General features: G+C 36.2%; 1 protein-coding gene across 5 annotated transcripts in view; it reads left to right on the plus strand.

Annotated features, from left to right (window-relative positions):
• Positions 1-17,902, plus strand: part of EVI5 (ecotropic viral integration site 5) — a 285,495-nt gene that overhangs the window by 122,993 nt on the left and 144,600 nt on the right. For 2 of the 5 annotated variants that reach the window (XM_063606865.1, XM_055115997.2), the window contains 3 exons: positions 5,189-5,242; positions 7,732-7,764; positions 8,317-8,463. In XM_063606865.1, coding sequence (XP_063462935.1) covers positions 5,189-5,242; positions 7,732-7,764; positions 8,317-8,463 — 234 coding nt within the window. The remainder of the gene's footprint in view (positions 1-5,188; positions 5,243-7,731; positions 7,765-8,316; positions 8,464-17,902) is intronic. The other 3 variants (XM_034931216.3, XM_063606860.1, XM_034931223.3) reach the window with 2 other exon arrangements.

Consider the following 17,902-nt stretch of genomic DNA (forward strand, 5'->3'; position numbering starts at 1 on the left):
GGAATAGAAGAAGAAAAATTAGAGATATTTTTCAAGGAATTTACTATAAGGATAAAAGAAATGGGACAGTAGCTAGAGAGGGTAATTATGTTGAATTTTTTGTTTCTGTTTTCTGTTTTTTTTTAAGATAGGAGAAATAACTGCATGCTTTTATGGTGATAATCAAGTAGGAAAAATTGATCATTAAGAATGGGGGATAATTACTGGAGTCAGGAAGATACGGAATTTAGTGCAAAGTTAGAAGATGTAACTTAGTATGCTAGCATGAGTAGTTAATCCACAATAACAAGAAATCAAAATATATGGGCAAAAATGCAGGTAGGATGTAGGATGTGGTTTTGGGAGCTTGTGAAATTCTCTTCTAATTGCCTCAGTTTTTTTCAGTGAAATCATAGGCCAGATTATCAACTGAGAGACAATGGATTGGAGGGTTGCTGGTTTGAAGAAAGAGGAATAGGTATGAAATAGTGACCTAGGGGGATAGAAGAAGGACATTATTATTGCTAAGAACCATATTGAATTTAGTGATCAGTAATTTAAATAAATGTCATGGTTTTGTTTTTGTTCAGTCATATTTACTGGCATAGGTACAGACTCAAAATTGTCAGATAGTTGATCCAGAGTAGTGTTTTTTTCCAGGCAGTTACACTACGAAGGGAGAGAAGGGCAAGGGGGCTTAAAAGCAGGGGAGCCGTATAATGATTGCAAATTAAACTTTGTCAAGAAGGAAGAGAGAACATCAAGGATTGAGGGACAGTGAAAAGTTGTTGGGATCACTAGACTGTCTCAGTGAAAACAATTGTTGGGGTTGGGTTACTTTGTAAACTGAGTAAGCTGGAAAGAATAGGAAATAGTGATTGAAGAGTGGGTTATTTGAAATGAGATTATCCTATTTCAGGATATAAGGTTTTCAGTTTTTCTTATTAAAAATAATGCTAATGGTTAACATCTTTGTATATAACAAGTTTTTTGTCTCCTATTATTATTTCCATAGCCAGTTATAAAAAGTAGAATTAATAAGTTACAGGATATTAGCATTTTAAAGACTTTTGATGTGTAATACGTAAATTTCCTAAAGAATGTGTCCAGGGTATGTTTGTCTTAGCAACAAGTTTCCATTTCATGACTACTTTGCCAACACTAAGTATTTCATTCTTGCTCTCACTTTTAGTCTCTTTTTTTTCTAATTTGGTAGGTCAAAAAATTGTCTCTATTTTCTTTTTCAATGTACAAGATAAACATTTGTATGTAGCTATATCTAGGTATCTTCCTCTCTGTGGTTTTCACTTTAAAGTTTAGGAAGCACTCTATTCTAGAAAATGTGAGGAAGATATTGAAGAATTATTGAGAATCAATCAGGTGGTAGATTTTAGTTATTAACCTTTCTATGTATCATCAATAAACAATTCAAAAATATACTGGAAGAAGTTCCATTTGAAATAAAAATAAAAGTATATCTAGGAGTAACCTAAATGAAAAATAGAATAGGACCTAACAAACACTGGAAAACTTTACACACAGACATTTTAAAAAGATAACTAAAGATAGACAAAAATAGCTCCATGTTATATAAAGATATGAATTTCCCAGTGATTTTTTTTTTTTTTTTTTGAGACAGAGCCTTGCTCCGTCGCCCAAGCCGGAGTGCAGTGGCGTGGTCTTGGCTCACTGCAACCTTCACCTCCTGGATTCAAGTGATTCTCCTGCCTCAGCCTCCTAAGTAGCTGGGATTACAGGCGTGCGCCACCATGCCAGGCTGATTTTTGTATTTTTAGCAGAGATGAGGTTTTGCCATGTTGGCCTGGCTGGTCTCGAACTTCTGGCCTCAAGTGATCCACCTGCCTTGGTCTCCCAAAGTTCTGGGATTACAGCTGTAAACCATTGTACCTGGCCCTCAAATTCAGTGAAATTTAATTCCTTGTAAAATTCCAGGGCAATAAAAAAATCTTAAGAATAATTCTAAAAATAGACAAAAGTAGTAAAATAATATTCATGCCTAACTTCAAAACTATTGTGGGCAGTGCTTATCATTAACTGAGTATTTGGCATGTATTAGGTGCTATGCTATCTCATTTAATTTTTCAGTTCCCTGTAGGTTTGATTACTCTTAATTTCTGGATGAGGAAATGGAGATTCTAAAACATTGAATGTCATGTGCAAGTGTTAATTGTAGAATGAGAATTTGAACTTAAATCTGCCTAACTTCAAAACCTAGTCTCTTAGCTACTTTAGTATACTAGTATTTGGGGTTTGGGAACAATAAACAAATGTAAGAACAGGGGATATTAGCTCTACTAGGTATTAAAACAGATAGCAAAGCTATAATTACCAAAATACTGTGATATTAGTTTTAAAAAAAGAAGACAGTAACACTTGAAACGTGAAAGTAACCCTGAAATGGTCTGTATTAACTGAAAAAGTCTATTCTATTGATCAATTCCTGATGTAAATATTATACAAATGAGGAAGTGGTGATTTATTTTTTAAATGGTGTTAAGCATTTGGTTAGTTGTTTGTGGAAGAAAATCAATTTAGATTTTTATTTATAATGAAATAGATTTCAGAAGCCTTAAAAGGGGTTGGGGAAGGAAATCCAGATGAGTGTTTTCAGTTCTAGATTTTATTTTAGCATGATTTCTGTCATAACTTTATTCACTCAGTTGTCTGGTGGGAACTTAGTTTTCTAAATCTTTTAAGATAAAACATTACCTTTTGTTGATGAAATATGATTGAGAACATTTTGAGAATCCCATTTATTTCTTTGGCTCTCTAGACTTTAGCAGCATTTAATAATTGCTTATTTGTGTAGACTACTATGCTGCACACAGTAGGAGGAGCCAAGACATAAGAACATTTTCTACTTCTCAAGCTGTTATTTTGTCTGAGATTAGTTATTAACTTTCCTGTATATCATAATGTCTATTTCAGATCATCTGAATTTTAGTGAATAGAACAAGAAATCTAATTTGCCAAGTATCTTTGTAATAACTCTAAGATTTGTTTCAATTTGTGATCCACTTTAATAAGATGCAGTAATTCATAGAGTCTCTCATTTCCCTGAACTAATACTTTATATGTTATATAAAGCCATATTTAAGTCTTTACTGGCAAAATAATAGGTTGAATTGATGGAAGAATTTTCTGAGACAGACATTTTTTAGCAGAAATTTATAGGAAGGTGGGGCTGGAAGAAGGCTTGATTGAGTTCTGGAACAAATTGGTACAAAAAAGTAAGTTATCACCTTGAGGCCGGGCACAGAGGCTTATGCCTGTAATCCCAGCATTTTGGGAGGCTGAGGCGGGCGGATCATGAGGTCAGGAGATCAAGACCATCCTGGCTAACATGGTGAAACCCCCTCTCTACTAAAATACAAAAAATTAGCTGAGCGTGGTGGCATGTGCCTGTAGGTCCAGCTACTCAGGAGGCTGAGTCAGGAGAATCGCTTGAACCTGGGAGGCAGAGGTTGCAATGAGCTGAGATCACACCACTGCATTCCAGCCTGGGCGACAGAGTGGGACAACATCTGAGGAATTTGAAAATGAAAAGATAACTTATAAAGGGGATTAATAAGCAATTATATTGGTGGATATGCAAAAATAACTTTTTAAAAATGTAGAGTGACTTGGATTTAATACTTAATGACAGTAATTAGACAAGTTTTTTGGGAACCAGGCATTGAATAATTAGGTAAAGTGCTTTTCAAAAAAATCTGGTTTTACTTTTTGAACTATGAGGAGATACTAGTAATTGGAGTTGTTTTCTCAGAAAAAATTAATAAATTCTTTGTATTTTCAGAATTTTGCAACTTGTCATCTATACTATATAATAAATGGAGACTATTGAAGTCTAAATGGGCAATTTTTTTTTTTTTAATTTGAGACAAGGTCTTGCTCTGTTGCCCAGGATGGAATGCTGTGATGTGATACTGGCTCACTGCAACCTCCACTTCCAGGGCTGAGGCCATCTTCCCCCTGAGCCTCCTGAATAGCTGGGACTACAGGCACATGCCACTACGCCCAGCTAATTTTTATATTTTTTGTAGAGACAGGGTTTTGCCATGTTGTCCAGGCTGGTCTTGAACTCAAGCTCAAGTGATCCACCTGCCTGGCCTCCCAAAGTGGATTGCAGGTGTGAGCCACTGAGCCAGGCCCTAAATGGAAAATTTGATGTTTAGCCTATGAACGTGCATTTTTTAGATCTCTTGTTTCTTCATTCAACTGACATTTGAATATTAATTATATAGGTAGGCTCTGTTGGAGGTAGGCAAGTTAGAATCTTTTTTGTCTAATGAGGATGTTAAAACACATAAGAAAATATTTGATTATGAGTCATTATGGTAAGTATAGAAATGGAAGGGCTCATTTCTATATGTACTGTAGAGTGTATTTTAAATTTAATCACAGCTGGAATGATGAATGTGAGTATTTCCTTTGCTGTGGTGTATTTATTTCTCTTTCTTTATCCCTTTCCTTTCCCTTCCTTTTCCTTTTCTTTTTCCTTTTTCCTTTCCTTTCTTCTCCCCTTCCCTCCCCTCCCAACCCCTCCCTTCCCCTCCCCTCCCCTCCCTTTTTTGGACACAGGGTTTCACTCTGTCTCCCAGGCTGTAGTACAGTGGTCCAATCTCGGCTCACTGCAACTTCCACCGCCCCCACCTCAGCCCCCACCTCAGCCCCCACCTCCCGGCCCCCACCTCAGCCCCCACCTCAGCCCCCACCTCCCAGCCTCCCACCTCAGCCTCCCAGGTAGCTGGGACGACAGATTCGCACCACCATTCTGTGTGTGTATGTGTGTGCATGCGTGCGTGTGTGCATGTGTGTTTTTCATAGAGACAAGGTTTCACCCTGTTGCCCAGGCTCATCATCACCATTCCTGGCTAAATTGTGTGTGTGTGTAGTTTTCATAGAGACGAGGTTTCGCCATGTTGCCCAGACTCAGGCTCATCTGGAACTTCTGAGCTTAAGCCATCTGCCGGCCTTGGCCTCCCAAAGAGCTGGGATTACAGGCGTGAACCATGGTGCCCTGCCTTCTGTGTATTTCTTACTCTGAGTCTTTGACATTTGATAATGTAATCATTCCTTAGACTCCTTTCTTATTTATAAAAGGTGATACATTTTCAGGACTGTGATTTAGAAATCTTTTTTTTCCTCTCAAAAATGCTTGCAAATAAAACTTTTTTTTTCTTGGCAGAGGTTACGCACAGAAAATAGACTTTTAAAACAGCGCATCGAGACATTAGAAAAAGTAAGTAAGTGACTACTTATGCAAGCTTCTGTTGAATGCCTAGTGTTTTTTCTGTATATTTATTAAAAATCCTCAAAAATTCTGGCACATGTCTCCTATGTTGTAGTATTGACTGCTTAGCTTGCTTACCTTACTATTTATTTAGCCAGATAACTTGTTACTAATAAAAATTGATCAGTTGTACTGGTTCTTAAACTTTAGTGTTCAGGTTTTAACTGAGATTAACAGTAACATATTGATACTATTTGTTTTCTTTACACATAATTTCTAAAAAGTATGTTCTTTTATAATTTAGTTGGGAGTCCATTCTGATATAGCATTTTAAAGATGAGTTTCAAATGTTGCCCTGGACTTTCTAGCATATTGGAAGTGTGGCAGTGATTCCTTTAAGGCCTAGGATTGCTTTTAGTCGAAGTGACTGATTCCTTATATAAAAATTCACTCTCATGTTGATTTTCAACACAAAGGAATTGTGCATAAACTTTTAGTTCTTATAATTATTTTAGTATCTACTTGTTACATTTTCTCTGTTTTATATAGAGTAACTGGGCAAATATGGAAATTTTGCATTATTTTTCATAGTGTGCTTTTGATGAAAAATCTTTTGTAGTCATTTACAGATGCTATAAGAATGAATTGAGTAGTAAAAGTATGGTTTAAGAATTTTGCTTTATTAAAAGAAAGACATCTGAATTCACAAACTCTTTTGGTGCTTTTTTCTTTTTCTTTTTTATTTTTTTGAGACAGAGTCTTGCTCTGTTGCCCAGGCTGGAGTGCAGTGGCTCAATCTTGGCTCACTGCAGCCTCCTCCTCCCAGGTTCGAGGGATTCTCCTGCCTCAGCCTCCTGAGTAGCTGGGATTATAGGCGTGCGCCACCACGCCTAGCTAATTTTTGTATTTTTGGTAGAGACAGGGTTTCACCATGTTGGCCAAGATGATCTTGATGTCTTGACCTTGTGATCCGCCTGCCTCGGCCTCCGAAAGTGCTGGGATTACAAGCATGAGCCACCATGCCCAGCCACTTTTTTCTTTCTTTAACTAGAGATAAGAGTAAGTAGATTTAAACATACCCCTCATCATATTGCCAAGGATCTTAAAATCTTCCCTGAAAATCTACAATCAAGAAATAAATAAATGGAAATATGGATATTTTGCAGTATTTGTCGTTTGTTTGAAAAGTATTGATGATTTCATATTAAATAGAAGTGCGTAAGGACAGGATATTTATTACATGTCTGCCTTTGTTGTATAATAATTGCAGATACATCATATTAAGTCAAAAATAGTTTCCCTGTTTTTCTCTCATCATGTTAGGGTTGCTATGAGAGTAATTCTACTTTTGGTGACTCCACAGGAAGATTGAGCTTGCTTTTAAGTTGTTTTAATTATATACTCTTTTTTCCCACTAAATATCTAGCTTACAGTCAAATATGCATCTTCTTAGTTTTTTTTTTTTAAATCTTTGGAGTAAGACATTTAAACTGGGAAAGGATTATAATATTTCATTGAACCTTCGGAATGAGAATGATGCTGTAAGAAAGTGTTAAGTTTGGATTTTGCTTCTAGAAAATTAAGTTCCTTTTTTTATTGGCTTAGATGGCCCAGATGTGTCACTTAGCACTTAGAATTCTATAAATACTATGTATCAATTGAATTCTGTAATAAAAAAGTATACTTTCTCAGTTATTGCTAAAGTTTAAGTTTAGCTCATTAATTTTATTTGTCATATTTTCCTTGCTTTGTTTCTTTGAAAGTTGTGGTTGCACAAATTGCTGTCACACTTTATAATTGGAATTGCTTACTCAGATTCCTTCTCCCTTTCATGTAAGTGGGTTGACAATATGGATTAAGTCTAAAAGATGTAAATATATCAAAAGAGGAAGAGGAAATATTTGACTGAGTGCAGTGGCTCACGCCTATGATCCCCGCACTTTGGGAGGCTGAGACAAGAGGATTGCGTAAGGCCAGGAGTTCAAGATTGGCCTGGGTAACATAGCAAGACTGTATCTCTACAAAAAATTTTAAAACTAGCTACATGTGGTGGCACACACCTGTAGTCCTAGCTGCTCAGGAGGCTGAAGCAGAAGGACCAACTCCTTGAGCCGAGGAGTTGGCAGTTACAATGAGCTACATGATCATGCCATTGCATTCTAGCCTGGGTGACAGAGTGAGACCCTGTCTCTATTTTAAAAAAACAAAACAAACAAACAAAAAAATTTGCTTGTTCCAGGTAATGAAAACCCACTTGGAATTTGTGTTTGGTATCTTCTGGAAACACATGATTTTCAACCACCTATCCTTGTTTTTATATATTTTTCTTAAGGTTTAAAAATAAAAACATTCAGTAAAAAATGGTTTTAAAATTTAAATGTCCCTTTTAATTAGCAATGAAAAGTAGATGGAATTTGGGTATATTTGTTTCTTTTTTCCTAATTTTATCACTTTTATTTCTTTCTCTTATATTTCTATCTGAATTTTTCCTTTTGTAGGAAAGTGCTTCCTTGGCAGATAGATTGATACAGGTATAGTTTTTGTTTTGTTTTAGTTTTTAAAAACATCTTCTCTAACTTCTAAGGAAAGTCCTAAACCTCAAAATTCATATTTTAATGCATGCAATTTTACATGCGTTTTTCTAGAAATAATTTTTTGGGTGGTATATGTGAGTATAAATTTAATTTTTTGTAACAAGGTGTTATCTTGGTTTATTTTTGCACGTTTTAAAGCTAACCTTATTTTTTAAAGTATTTATTTCAAAATGGCAATAAGTGGATTCTGTGAAATTAACTACTATTCATTGAAAATTTTAGTCCTGCATGTACAACTCAGTAATATTGCATGAATTAAATTTTTATTGACTGAAAGAATTGTTCTTGTCAGGTGAATTTTTCGTTTAGTTTCCGAAAATTTGCTGGAGCAATAACAAGCTGCTAGCTAATGATTATGTAGGCTGTTCTATTTGCTGAGGTGACTTTTTTTTTTTTTAACATGTCAAAGTAAATAACTAAACCTCACAAAGGCAGTCTTTCTTGAATCTATCCTAAATTGCTTTACACACACAAAAATTATGTCCTAAGGGACAAGTGACAAGAGCCCAGGAGGCTGAGGAAAACTACCTCATAAAACGGGAGTTGGCCACCATCAAACAGCAGAGTGATGAGGCCAGTGCTAAGCTGGAGCAAGCTGAAAATACCATCAGGAAGCTCCAGCACCAACAACAATGGGTAAGGAGTCTGGTAGTGCTTTTCTCATCTTTCTCATCCCCCTTCCTTTCAATCATTTTTTTTTTCATAGCACAGATTTTGTGCTGTTGTTTTAAATAATTTTGTTTTAGACTTTGATTGAACTTTTAAATTATACAATTTTATGTTCTGTGATATTTAGGGGTCTTATTGTGGCCTAAGGACTCCTGTTCTAATTTTTTTTCTGTCTACATAGTTTTGTTAGAAATAGGTAATATTTTCTTTCCTTACACTGTGTTTTAAGTAATGGGAAATAAGCAGTGTATGTCAGAATTGCTTTTAAGTTTTTAGAAATCTGTTTTCATAATAGGTATCATTTTGCTAACAGTAATTTTTAAATCCCAACTTCAGCTAGTTTTTGTTCATTGTACAGATGAAATATTATCCAGCATGCAGAATATATGCAGTTATCTCATTTAAAGCTTCGACAGTGTGGCAATTTGTGTCTTACGAAATACTATTGCTTAGACTTCCTACATCAAGACATTGAATTATGGGTTAAGGTGTATGCCTATATTTCAAAGGGAGAGAAGTTGCAAAGATGAAAAAGATTAACCCTTTAAAAATTATCTTAATTAACCTAGGGTGTATTTCTAATTATCTTAATCAACCTAGGGTGTGTACTAAACAGCTACTAATTGTACATCTAGCCTCAGGTATCTTTTGCAGCTTAGACATTTTCCATTGGCAAATTCAGACAAGGGCGATCTTAATCAGGAATATGAGGGTAAAAGAAAAGCCAACTGTTTATCTTTGAAAACATATTATTTCTTGTTTCAGTTTTCCATCCTCAAGTAGGCGCTAGATTGTAATAAGTAAGCAGAAGAAGTTGTGTTAATCCTGGAACTCTATGCAGATCTGGAAGGCAAATAGAGTGACTGCAAAGTAGGACGTTCTTTTTATTCAATAAAATTAAGAAACAGCATCGTCATCTCGGTACAAAAAAATCAGAAAACCAGAAGCAAAAAGAAAAATTGGCAGTTGAAAGGGTCATAAACATCTTTTTTTTTTTCTGTTATTGAAGATTGCTAAGAAAAATGAATAGGAGAGTGACAAAATAATACTAAAAAGAAGGGAACTCATATTTTGCTCCACTTTTGTATGTAATGTCAATAATATCAAAGCATTAAAAAGAAAAAAAAATTGTGGATTTATATTAGGAATTTACCTGAAATAAGTTACTTCAATGTGATTTTCTAAAGAAAACACAATAAGTATTGTTTGCATTTAGCATAAGCTACAGTCATAATACATTAGAATCATGAATTAAATTTTTTACATTGTTTTTCAAATATTGAGACTTATTGATAGATGTATATCAAAGGGATAGAATGCTGGTTTATAGTGAAAAATTTAACTTGGTGAGCAAAAATGGCCAGAATAAAGTGAATGAGCATATTACGGCTAGAAAGTGAACATCTGTTGCTCATTGTTTTAATTATAGCCTTCCAATATAACTTTATGAATTCTTCAAAGTTTCAGAATAAGGGTTTTAAATTTGTATTCCAGCAGGAGGTATTGAATTACCAATATAAGCATCCACCGCCACCACTCCCTACTGCCAAATAGTGGCAATTTATATGATATAAAGAGCTTTGGATTTTATTTATGGAACTAGATTCTAGTCCTGTTTTGCCAACTATGTGATCTTGTATACTCAAAGACAGTTTTGTGTGTGTGTGTGTTTTTTTTTCCCAAATGATTAAATAGGGCTAGACCTTCTCAGGTCTCTCTCTTTCACTTTTAAAATTAACTTTATTAAAGTATAATTTATATGTTATAAAATTCATCAAATGTAGGTATGTAGCTTGATGTGTTGGAAATGTATGTAGTTATGAAACACTACCACAATCAAAACAAATAATATTTCTATCATTCCCTTTATGGTTCACCACCCCCCAACCCCAGCAACCTGTGTGCTTTCTTTCACTATAGTTTTACCTCTTCTAGAATTTCAAATAAATAGAATTGTAAGGTATGTGACTTTTATGTCTGGCTTCTTTCACTTAGCATATCTATTCACTTTTTTGATGATTTTTGAAAGTTTTATTTTTAATTGACACATCAAATCAGAGTAATTAGCTAACACATTGATTGCCTCAAACATTCCTTTGTGGTGAGAACATTCAAAATCCCCTCTTCTAGCTATTTTCAAATACACAATACATTATTGTTAACTATAGTCACTCTACTGTGCAATGTAACACCAGAATTTATTCTTCCTATCTAACTGTAACTCGTACCTGTTGACCATTCTCTTCCCATCACCATGTTCCCAATTCCCTCACTAGTCTCTAGTAACCACTATTGTATTCTCAGTTTTTACGAGATCACCTTTTTTAGATTCCACATATGAGTGAGATCATGTGGTATTTGTCTTTCTGTGTCTGGCTTATTTCACTTAACATAATGTCCTCCATGTTCATCCATGTTGTCACAAATGACAATTTCATTTTTCAAAATGGCTGAATAGTGTTATTTTTATACATTTAGGGGATCCAAGTGCATTTTGTTACATGGATATATTTCATAGTAGTGGAGTCTGGGCTTTTAGTGTAACCATCAGCTGAATAGTATATATTGTATCCATGAGTTAATTTCTCATTCCTCACCGCCTCTCACCATGTTACCTTTCTGAGTCTCCAGTGTCTATTATTCTATGCTCTATGTCCATGTGTATACATTATTTCTCATTTATAAGTGACATATGCAATATTTGACTTTCTGAGTTATTTTACTTAAGATAATATCCTCTAGTTTTATCCATGTTGCTCCAAAACACATAATTTCATTCTTTTTAATGGCTGAGTAATATTTCATGGTGTATATACACACCATTTTTTTGTATTCAGTCATCCATCAATGGATACTTAGGTTGATTCCATATCTTTGCTGTTGTGAATGAATCTGCAAGAAATATATGAGTACAGGTATCTTTGATATAATGATTTTTCCTTTGGGTAGATACCCAGTAGTAGGATTGCTGGACTGAATGGCAGTTCTGTTTTTAGTTCTTTGAGAAATCTCCATACCATTTGTCATACAGGTTGTACTAATTTCCATTCCCACCAGTAGTGTATATGTGTCCTCCTTTTTCCACATCCTCACCAATATCTGTTATTTTCTGACTTTTTAATAGCCATTCTGACTGGTGTAAGATGGTATCTCATTGTGGTTTTAATTTTAATTTCTCTGATGATAGTGATGTTGAGCATTTTTTTCATATGTTTGTTAGCCATTTGTATGTCTTCTTTTGAAAAAGTCTGTTCATGTCCTTTGCTCACTTTTTAATGGAGTTTTATTTTTCTTGTTGAGTTGTTTGCGTTCCTTGTAGATTCTGGATATTTGTCCTTTGTCTTATGTGTAGTTTGCAAATATTTTCTCCCATTCTGTAGGTTGTCTGTTCACTCTGTTGATTATTCCTTTTGCTGTGCAGAAGCTTTATAGTTTAATTAAGTCCTATTTGTCTATTTTTGTTTTTGTTGCATTTGCTTTTGAGGTCTTAGTCATGAATTCTTTGCCTAGGCCAATGAGCAGATAGGTTCTTCCCAGGTTTTCTTCTAGGCTTTTTAAATTTTCAGGTCTTAAGTTTAAGTCTTTAATCCATATTTTTTTCCTTCTCTTTAATCCATCTTGAGTTAATTTTGTAAATGATGAGAGATATGAATCCAATTTCATTCTTCTTCATATGGCTAATTTTCCCAGCACCATTTATTGAATAGGGTGTCCTTTTCTCAGTGTATGTTTCTATCAACTTTGTTGAAGATCAGGAAACTGTAGATATGTGACTTTATTTCTGGTTTTCTGTTCTGTTTCTTTGATCTGTGTGTCTGTTTTTAATACCAGTACCATGCTGTCTTGGTTACTATAGCCTTGTAGTGTAATTTGAAGTTAAGTAATGCAATATCTCCAGTATTGTTCTTTCTACCTAGGATTGCTTTGGCTGTTCTGGGTCTTTCTTGGTTTCATATGAATTTTAGGATTTTTTTTTCCTAACTGTGAAAAAAGACATTGGTATTTTTATAGGAAATACATTGACTCTGTAGACTGCTTTGGGCAGTATGGTCATTTTAATGATACTGATTCTTCCAATCCATGAGCATGGAATGTTTTTTCCATTTGTTGGTGTCATCCGCAATTTATTTCATCAGTATTTTGAAGTTTTTCTTGTAAAGATCTTCCACCTCCTTGGTTAACTGTATTCCCAGGTATTTAAATTTTTTTGTAGCTGTTGTCAATGGAATTTACTTCTAGATTTGGATCTCAGCTTGATTGTTATTGGTGTACAGAAATGTTACTGATTCTGTACATTGGTTTTATGAAACTTTAATGAATTCTTTTATCAAATCTAAGAGCCTTTTGGAGGAATCTCTAGGGTTTTCTAGGTATAAGATCATAACATCAGCAAACAGATAATTTGACTTCCTCTTTTCCAATTGGAATATCTTTTATTTCTTTCTCTTTCCTGGTTGCTCTGGCTAAGACTGTTAGTACTATGTTGAATAAGAGTGGTGAGAGTAAGCATCCTTGTCTTGTTCCAGATCTTAGAGGAGTGCTTTCAACTTTTCCCCATTCATTATGATGTTGGCTGTGGGTTTGTTGTATATGTTTTTTATTATTTTCAGGTATATTCCTTCAATGCCTATGATATGGCTTGGATCTCCCTTCCAGATTTCATGTTGAGATGTAATCCTCATTGTTAGAGGTGGTACCTGGTGGGATGTGTTTGGATCATGGGGCAAAGACCTCATGACTTGGTGCTGTCCTCATGTGAGTGAGTCCTTGTGAAATCAGATTGTTTAAGACTGTGTGGCAACCCCCTCCCCTACTCTCTTGCTCCCACTCTCACTGTGTGACATACCTGTTCCTGCTTCGCCTTCCTCAATGAGTAAAAGCCTTCCCAGAAGTAAATGCCAGTGCTTCCTCTACAGCTTGCAGAAACATAAGCCTATTAAACCTCTTTTCTTTATAAATTACCCAGCCTCAGGTATTTCTTCATAACAATGCAAGGAGAACCTAGGTTTTTTAGGTTTTTTTTGTTTGTTTGTTTTAACGGATCTCGCTCTGTCACCTAGGCTGGAGTACAGTGGCACAGTCATGGCTCACTGCAGCCTCAACCTCCCAGGTTCAAGTGATCCTCCTGCTTTAGCCTCCTGAGTAGCTGGGACTACAAGCACACACCACCATACCTCATTAATTTTTGAATTTTTTGTAGAGATGGGTTTTCGCCATGTTACCCAGGCTGGCCTTGAACTCCAGGGCTCAAGCGATCTACCTGCCTTGGCCTCTCAAAGTGCTGGGATTACAGGCATGAGCCGATGTACCTGGCGTATGTTTGGTTTTTGTTTGGTTGGGTTTTTTCTGTTTTTAATCATGAAGGGATGCCGAATTTTATCAAGTGCTTTTTTTGCATCTGTTGAGATGATCATACAGTTTTTGTTTTTAGTTCTGTTTATGTGGTGAATCACAGTTATTGATTTATTTATGTTGAACCATCCTTGCATCCCTGCAGTATGACCCACTTGATTGTGATATATTATCTTTATGATGTGCTGCTGGATTTGGTTTGCTAGGATCTTGTTGAGGATTTTTGCATTTGTGTTCATCAGAGATATTGGTCTGTAGTTTTTGTTATTTTTGTGGGTCCTTCCCTGGTATCACGGTGATGCCGGCTTCATAGAATGAGTTAAGGAGGAGTCCCTCCTTGATGTTTTTTGGAAGAGTTTCAGGAGAATTGGTACTAGTTCTTCATTGTATGTATGGTAGAATTTGGCTGTGAATTCATCTGATCCTGGGCTTCTTGTTCTTGTTGGGAGATTTGTTATTACTGATTTAATTGTACTACTCATTATTAGCCTTTTTAGGATTTCTGTCTCTTCCTAGTTCAGCCTTAGAAAGTTTTATTCTTCCAGGGATTTATCCCTTTCTTCTAGGTTTTCTAGTGTGAGTGTAGAGATGTTCATAGTAGTCTCTGTTCATTTGTATTTCTGTGGTATCAGTTGTAATGTCTCCTTTTTCATTTCTGATCACTTGTTAATTTGGGTCTTCTCTCTTTTCTTGGTTAATTGAGCAGTATGTTGATTTTGTTTATTTTTTTCAAAGAACCCACTTTTCATTTCTTTGATCCTTAGTATTTTTTGTTGTTGTTGTTCTCAATTTCATTTAGTTCTGCTATGGTCTTTGTTATTTCTGTTCTTCTGCTTGCTTTAGGTTCTTGTTTTTCTAGTTCTTGAGGTACGATGCCAGGTTGTTAATTTGTGATCCTTCTGGTTTTTTTATTTAGGCATATAATGCTGCAGACTTCCCACTTGGTGCTGCTTTTGCTATATCCCAGAGGTTTTTGTATGTTGTGTCTCCATGTTCATTTGTTTCAAAAAAGTTTTAGATTTCTATTTTAATTTTGTTGCTGACCCAAAGATGATTTGGGAGCAGGTGAATTTTTATGTATTTGTATAGTTTTGAGAGTTCTTCTTGGAATCAATTTCTAGTTACATTCCACTGTGGTCCAAGAAGATACTTGATATGATTTTGATTTTTGAAAATTTATTGAGACTTCTTTCATGGGCTAAAATATGGTCTGCCTTAGAGAACATTTCATGTGCTGATGAGAAGAATGTATATTCTGTGGTTGTTGAATAGAATGTCCTGTAAATGTCTATTAGAGTCCAATTTATGTCCAGTATTTCTTTGTTGATTTCCTGTCTCAGTGATCTTTAATGCTGTCATTGGGGTGTTGAAGTCCTTCTCTATTATTGTTTTGCTGTCTCTTTTCTTAGATAGAGTAGTTTTTCTTTGGTTTTCTTTTCTTTTTCTTTTTATTTATTTTTGTTTCCAAGGCACTGTCTCAGGATGTCCTGAGAACATGTGCCCCAGTAGTAGTTGTCTTATGAATCTGGGTACCTCCTATATCGGGTACATATATATTTAGGATTGTTACATCTTCCCGTTGACTTTATCCCATTACCATTTTAAAATGACCTTCCTTGTCTTTTTTCACTGTTGTTGATTTAAAGTCTGTTTTATCTGATACAAAGATAGCTACTCCTGCTTGCTTTTGGTTTCTGTTGGTGTGGGATATCATTTTCTACCCTTTTTCCTTCAGTCTGTATTAGGTGGGTTTCTTGTAAGCAGCATATTACTGAATCATCCTTTTTGTAAGACCTGTAAGTTTTATACTTTTGTCTGTTTTTATGATGTTGAGTATTGACCTTTTGTTTACATGTTTAGAACTCACTTGAACATTTCTTGTAAGGCTGGTCTAATGGTGATGAATTCTGTTAGCATTTGCTTGTCTGGGAAAGACTTTTTCTCCATTTATGAAGCTTGTTCTAGCAGGATAAAAAATTCATGGTTGACAGGTTTTTTTTTTCTTTAATAAGTCTTAAAATGGGATTGTGATTTTTTTTCTGGCTTGTAAAGTTTCTGCCAGTATGTCCACTGTTAGTCTGAGGGGATTTCCTTTATTGGTGATTAGACACCTTTCTCTTGCTGATTTTAGGATTTTTTTTTCCTTCATGTTGTCATTAGTCTGATGAGTATATGTGTTGCTGAAGTCCTTCTTGCACTGTATTTTCCTAGAGTTCTCTGAGCATCTTCTATTTGGATGTCTAAATCTCTAGCAAGAGTAGGGAGTTTTCCTCAATTACTTCCTCAGATAGGTTTTCCAAACTTTTTGCTTTTTCATCTCCCTCAGGAATACCTATGACTTGTAGGTTTAGACATTTTATATAACCCCTATACTTCTCAAAGGCTTTGTTCATTTTTGAAAATTATTTTTTCTTTATTTTTGTCTGACTGGACTAATTCAATAGACCTGTCTTTAAGCTCTGAGATTGTTTTTTCTGCTGGGTTTAGTCTACTGTTAAAGCTTTTACCTGTATTTTATAATTTCTTCAATGAATTTTTCATTTCCAGACTTGATTTTCAGATTTCTTGGTGTTGATATTCAGCTTTCTCTTAGATCTCATTGAGCTTCTTGGAAATCAGTATTTTTAATTCTTTATATGGTATTTCAGAGATTTCATTTTGGTTAGGATCTATTGCTAGAGATTTAGTGTGATCTTTTGAGAATGTCATAACACTGTCTTTATACTTCCAGAATTGTTCGGCTGTTTCCTTCTCATATGGAGAAACTATCTTTTCTTATTATTTTTGAATTTACTTTCATTTGGACAGGAATTTTTTTCCTCTGAAGGATATAACTACAATGTATGTTCTGGGTGCTTCCTTGGCAGAAACTCTGTATGAGTTCTTTGAATATAGATAGCCTTTGTGTGGTGGTTTTCTCAAATGCTAGTTGTAGTAGTAGTGTACTGGCTGTGTGAGTAGTATCACAGCTTCCTGCAGGGCTGGGATGGTGGAAGTCTCAAGAATCTTATCTCATTTCCCAGCACTGTGCACTTGTGTCAGCAGATTTTCTGTTGGGTTGTGCATTTCAGCCTCCAGGACAGTAGGTGGTGGTTGTGGGTAAGAGCCTGCTGCAACAGAAGCAGATGGACAGGTGCTTGATCTTTGTTTAATGGGGGAAGTTCTTTGTTGCTTCAGGCAATGGGCTGGGCTGTGGAATGTACAGTGGCTTGAGCTCTCTGCTCACCCCCTAGCAGGGGACAAGTCAGGGCAGAGATGGACAGCCAAGCCTGCCCTTGGATTCCCCAGTGATGAGCACAAGCAGCAGACCTGAGTGGGGGTGGCAGGGAAGCTCCTGGTAAGTACACTGAGGTCTCTGCAGAGAGGCAGGGAGCCACCCCAGTTCCATAGCCCGGGCAGGCAGGAATGTAATCTCTCTCCCTGTCATGCCCCTGTCCCCAAACTCAGAACACTCAAATTGGTCAGACACCACTGTCTATCTCCAGGCTGCAATGTACCTGAGAGCCATAAAAGATGACTGCCCCGTGGCTTGCTGCCAGAATGTCTTTGTTTTGGAGTCTTCTTCCTCAGTCCAAAACACACAGCTTTTTGGCTCTCCTCTCCCTTGCAGGAACGCTGCTGCTCTGCATGGAGAGGGGGAGGGGGTCCCACCTTTTGCACAAGCTTAGATATGGTGGACTGATTGCCAGTAAGACCACAGTCACCCCTGTCTGCCCCAGAAAGTCTGTGCTCTGATGCACCCATGCCAGTTTCCTATGGTATCAGCCATGGCTATGCCTACAGCAGTGGGGTTGAGGAGGAGTCCCCATCTCCATGCCTGGGTCTGAGCACTCATACTAGGTTGGCCCCTGGGATGAAATCATACTTGCAAAGCCTTGTAGAGCCAAGCACAGTGCCCACATCTTTGCTGGAGGCAGTGCAGTCACTCACAGTCCACAGGTGGTGAGCTCTTGGGCACAGGAAAGTATGTGTTCTGGTTTCCTTTGTCCCAGTGGGTGCTCCCTTGGCGTGCAATACTTGTTCTTCTCTTCGGGGCAGCAGTTGCCGAGGAACC

The sequence above is a fragment of the Pan paniscus genome, chromosome 1 (genome assembly GCF_029289425.2).
Source record: "Pan paniscus chromosome 1, NHGRI_mPanPan1-v2.0_pri, whole genome shotgun sequence".
Classification (NCBI taxonomy): Eukaryota; Metazoa; Chordata; class Mammalia; order Primates; family Hominidae; genus Pan; species Pan paniscus.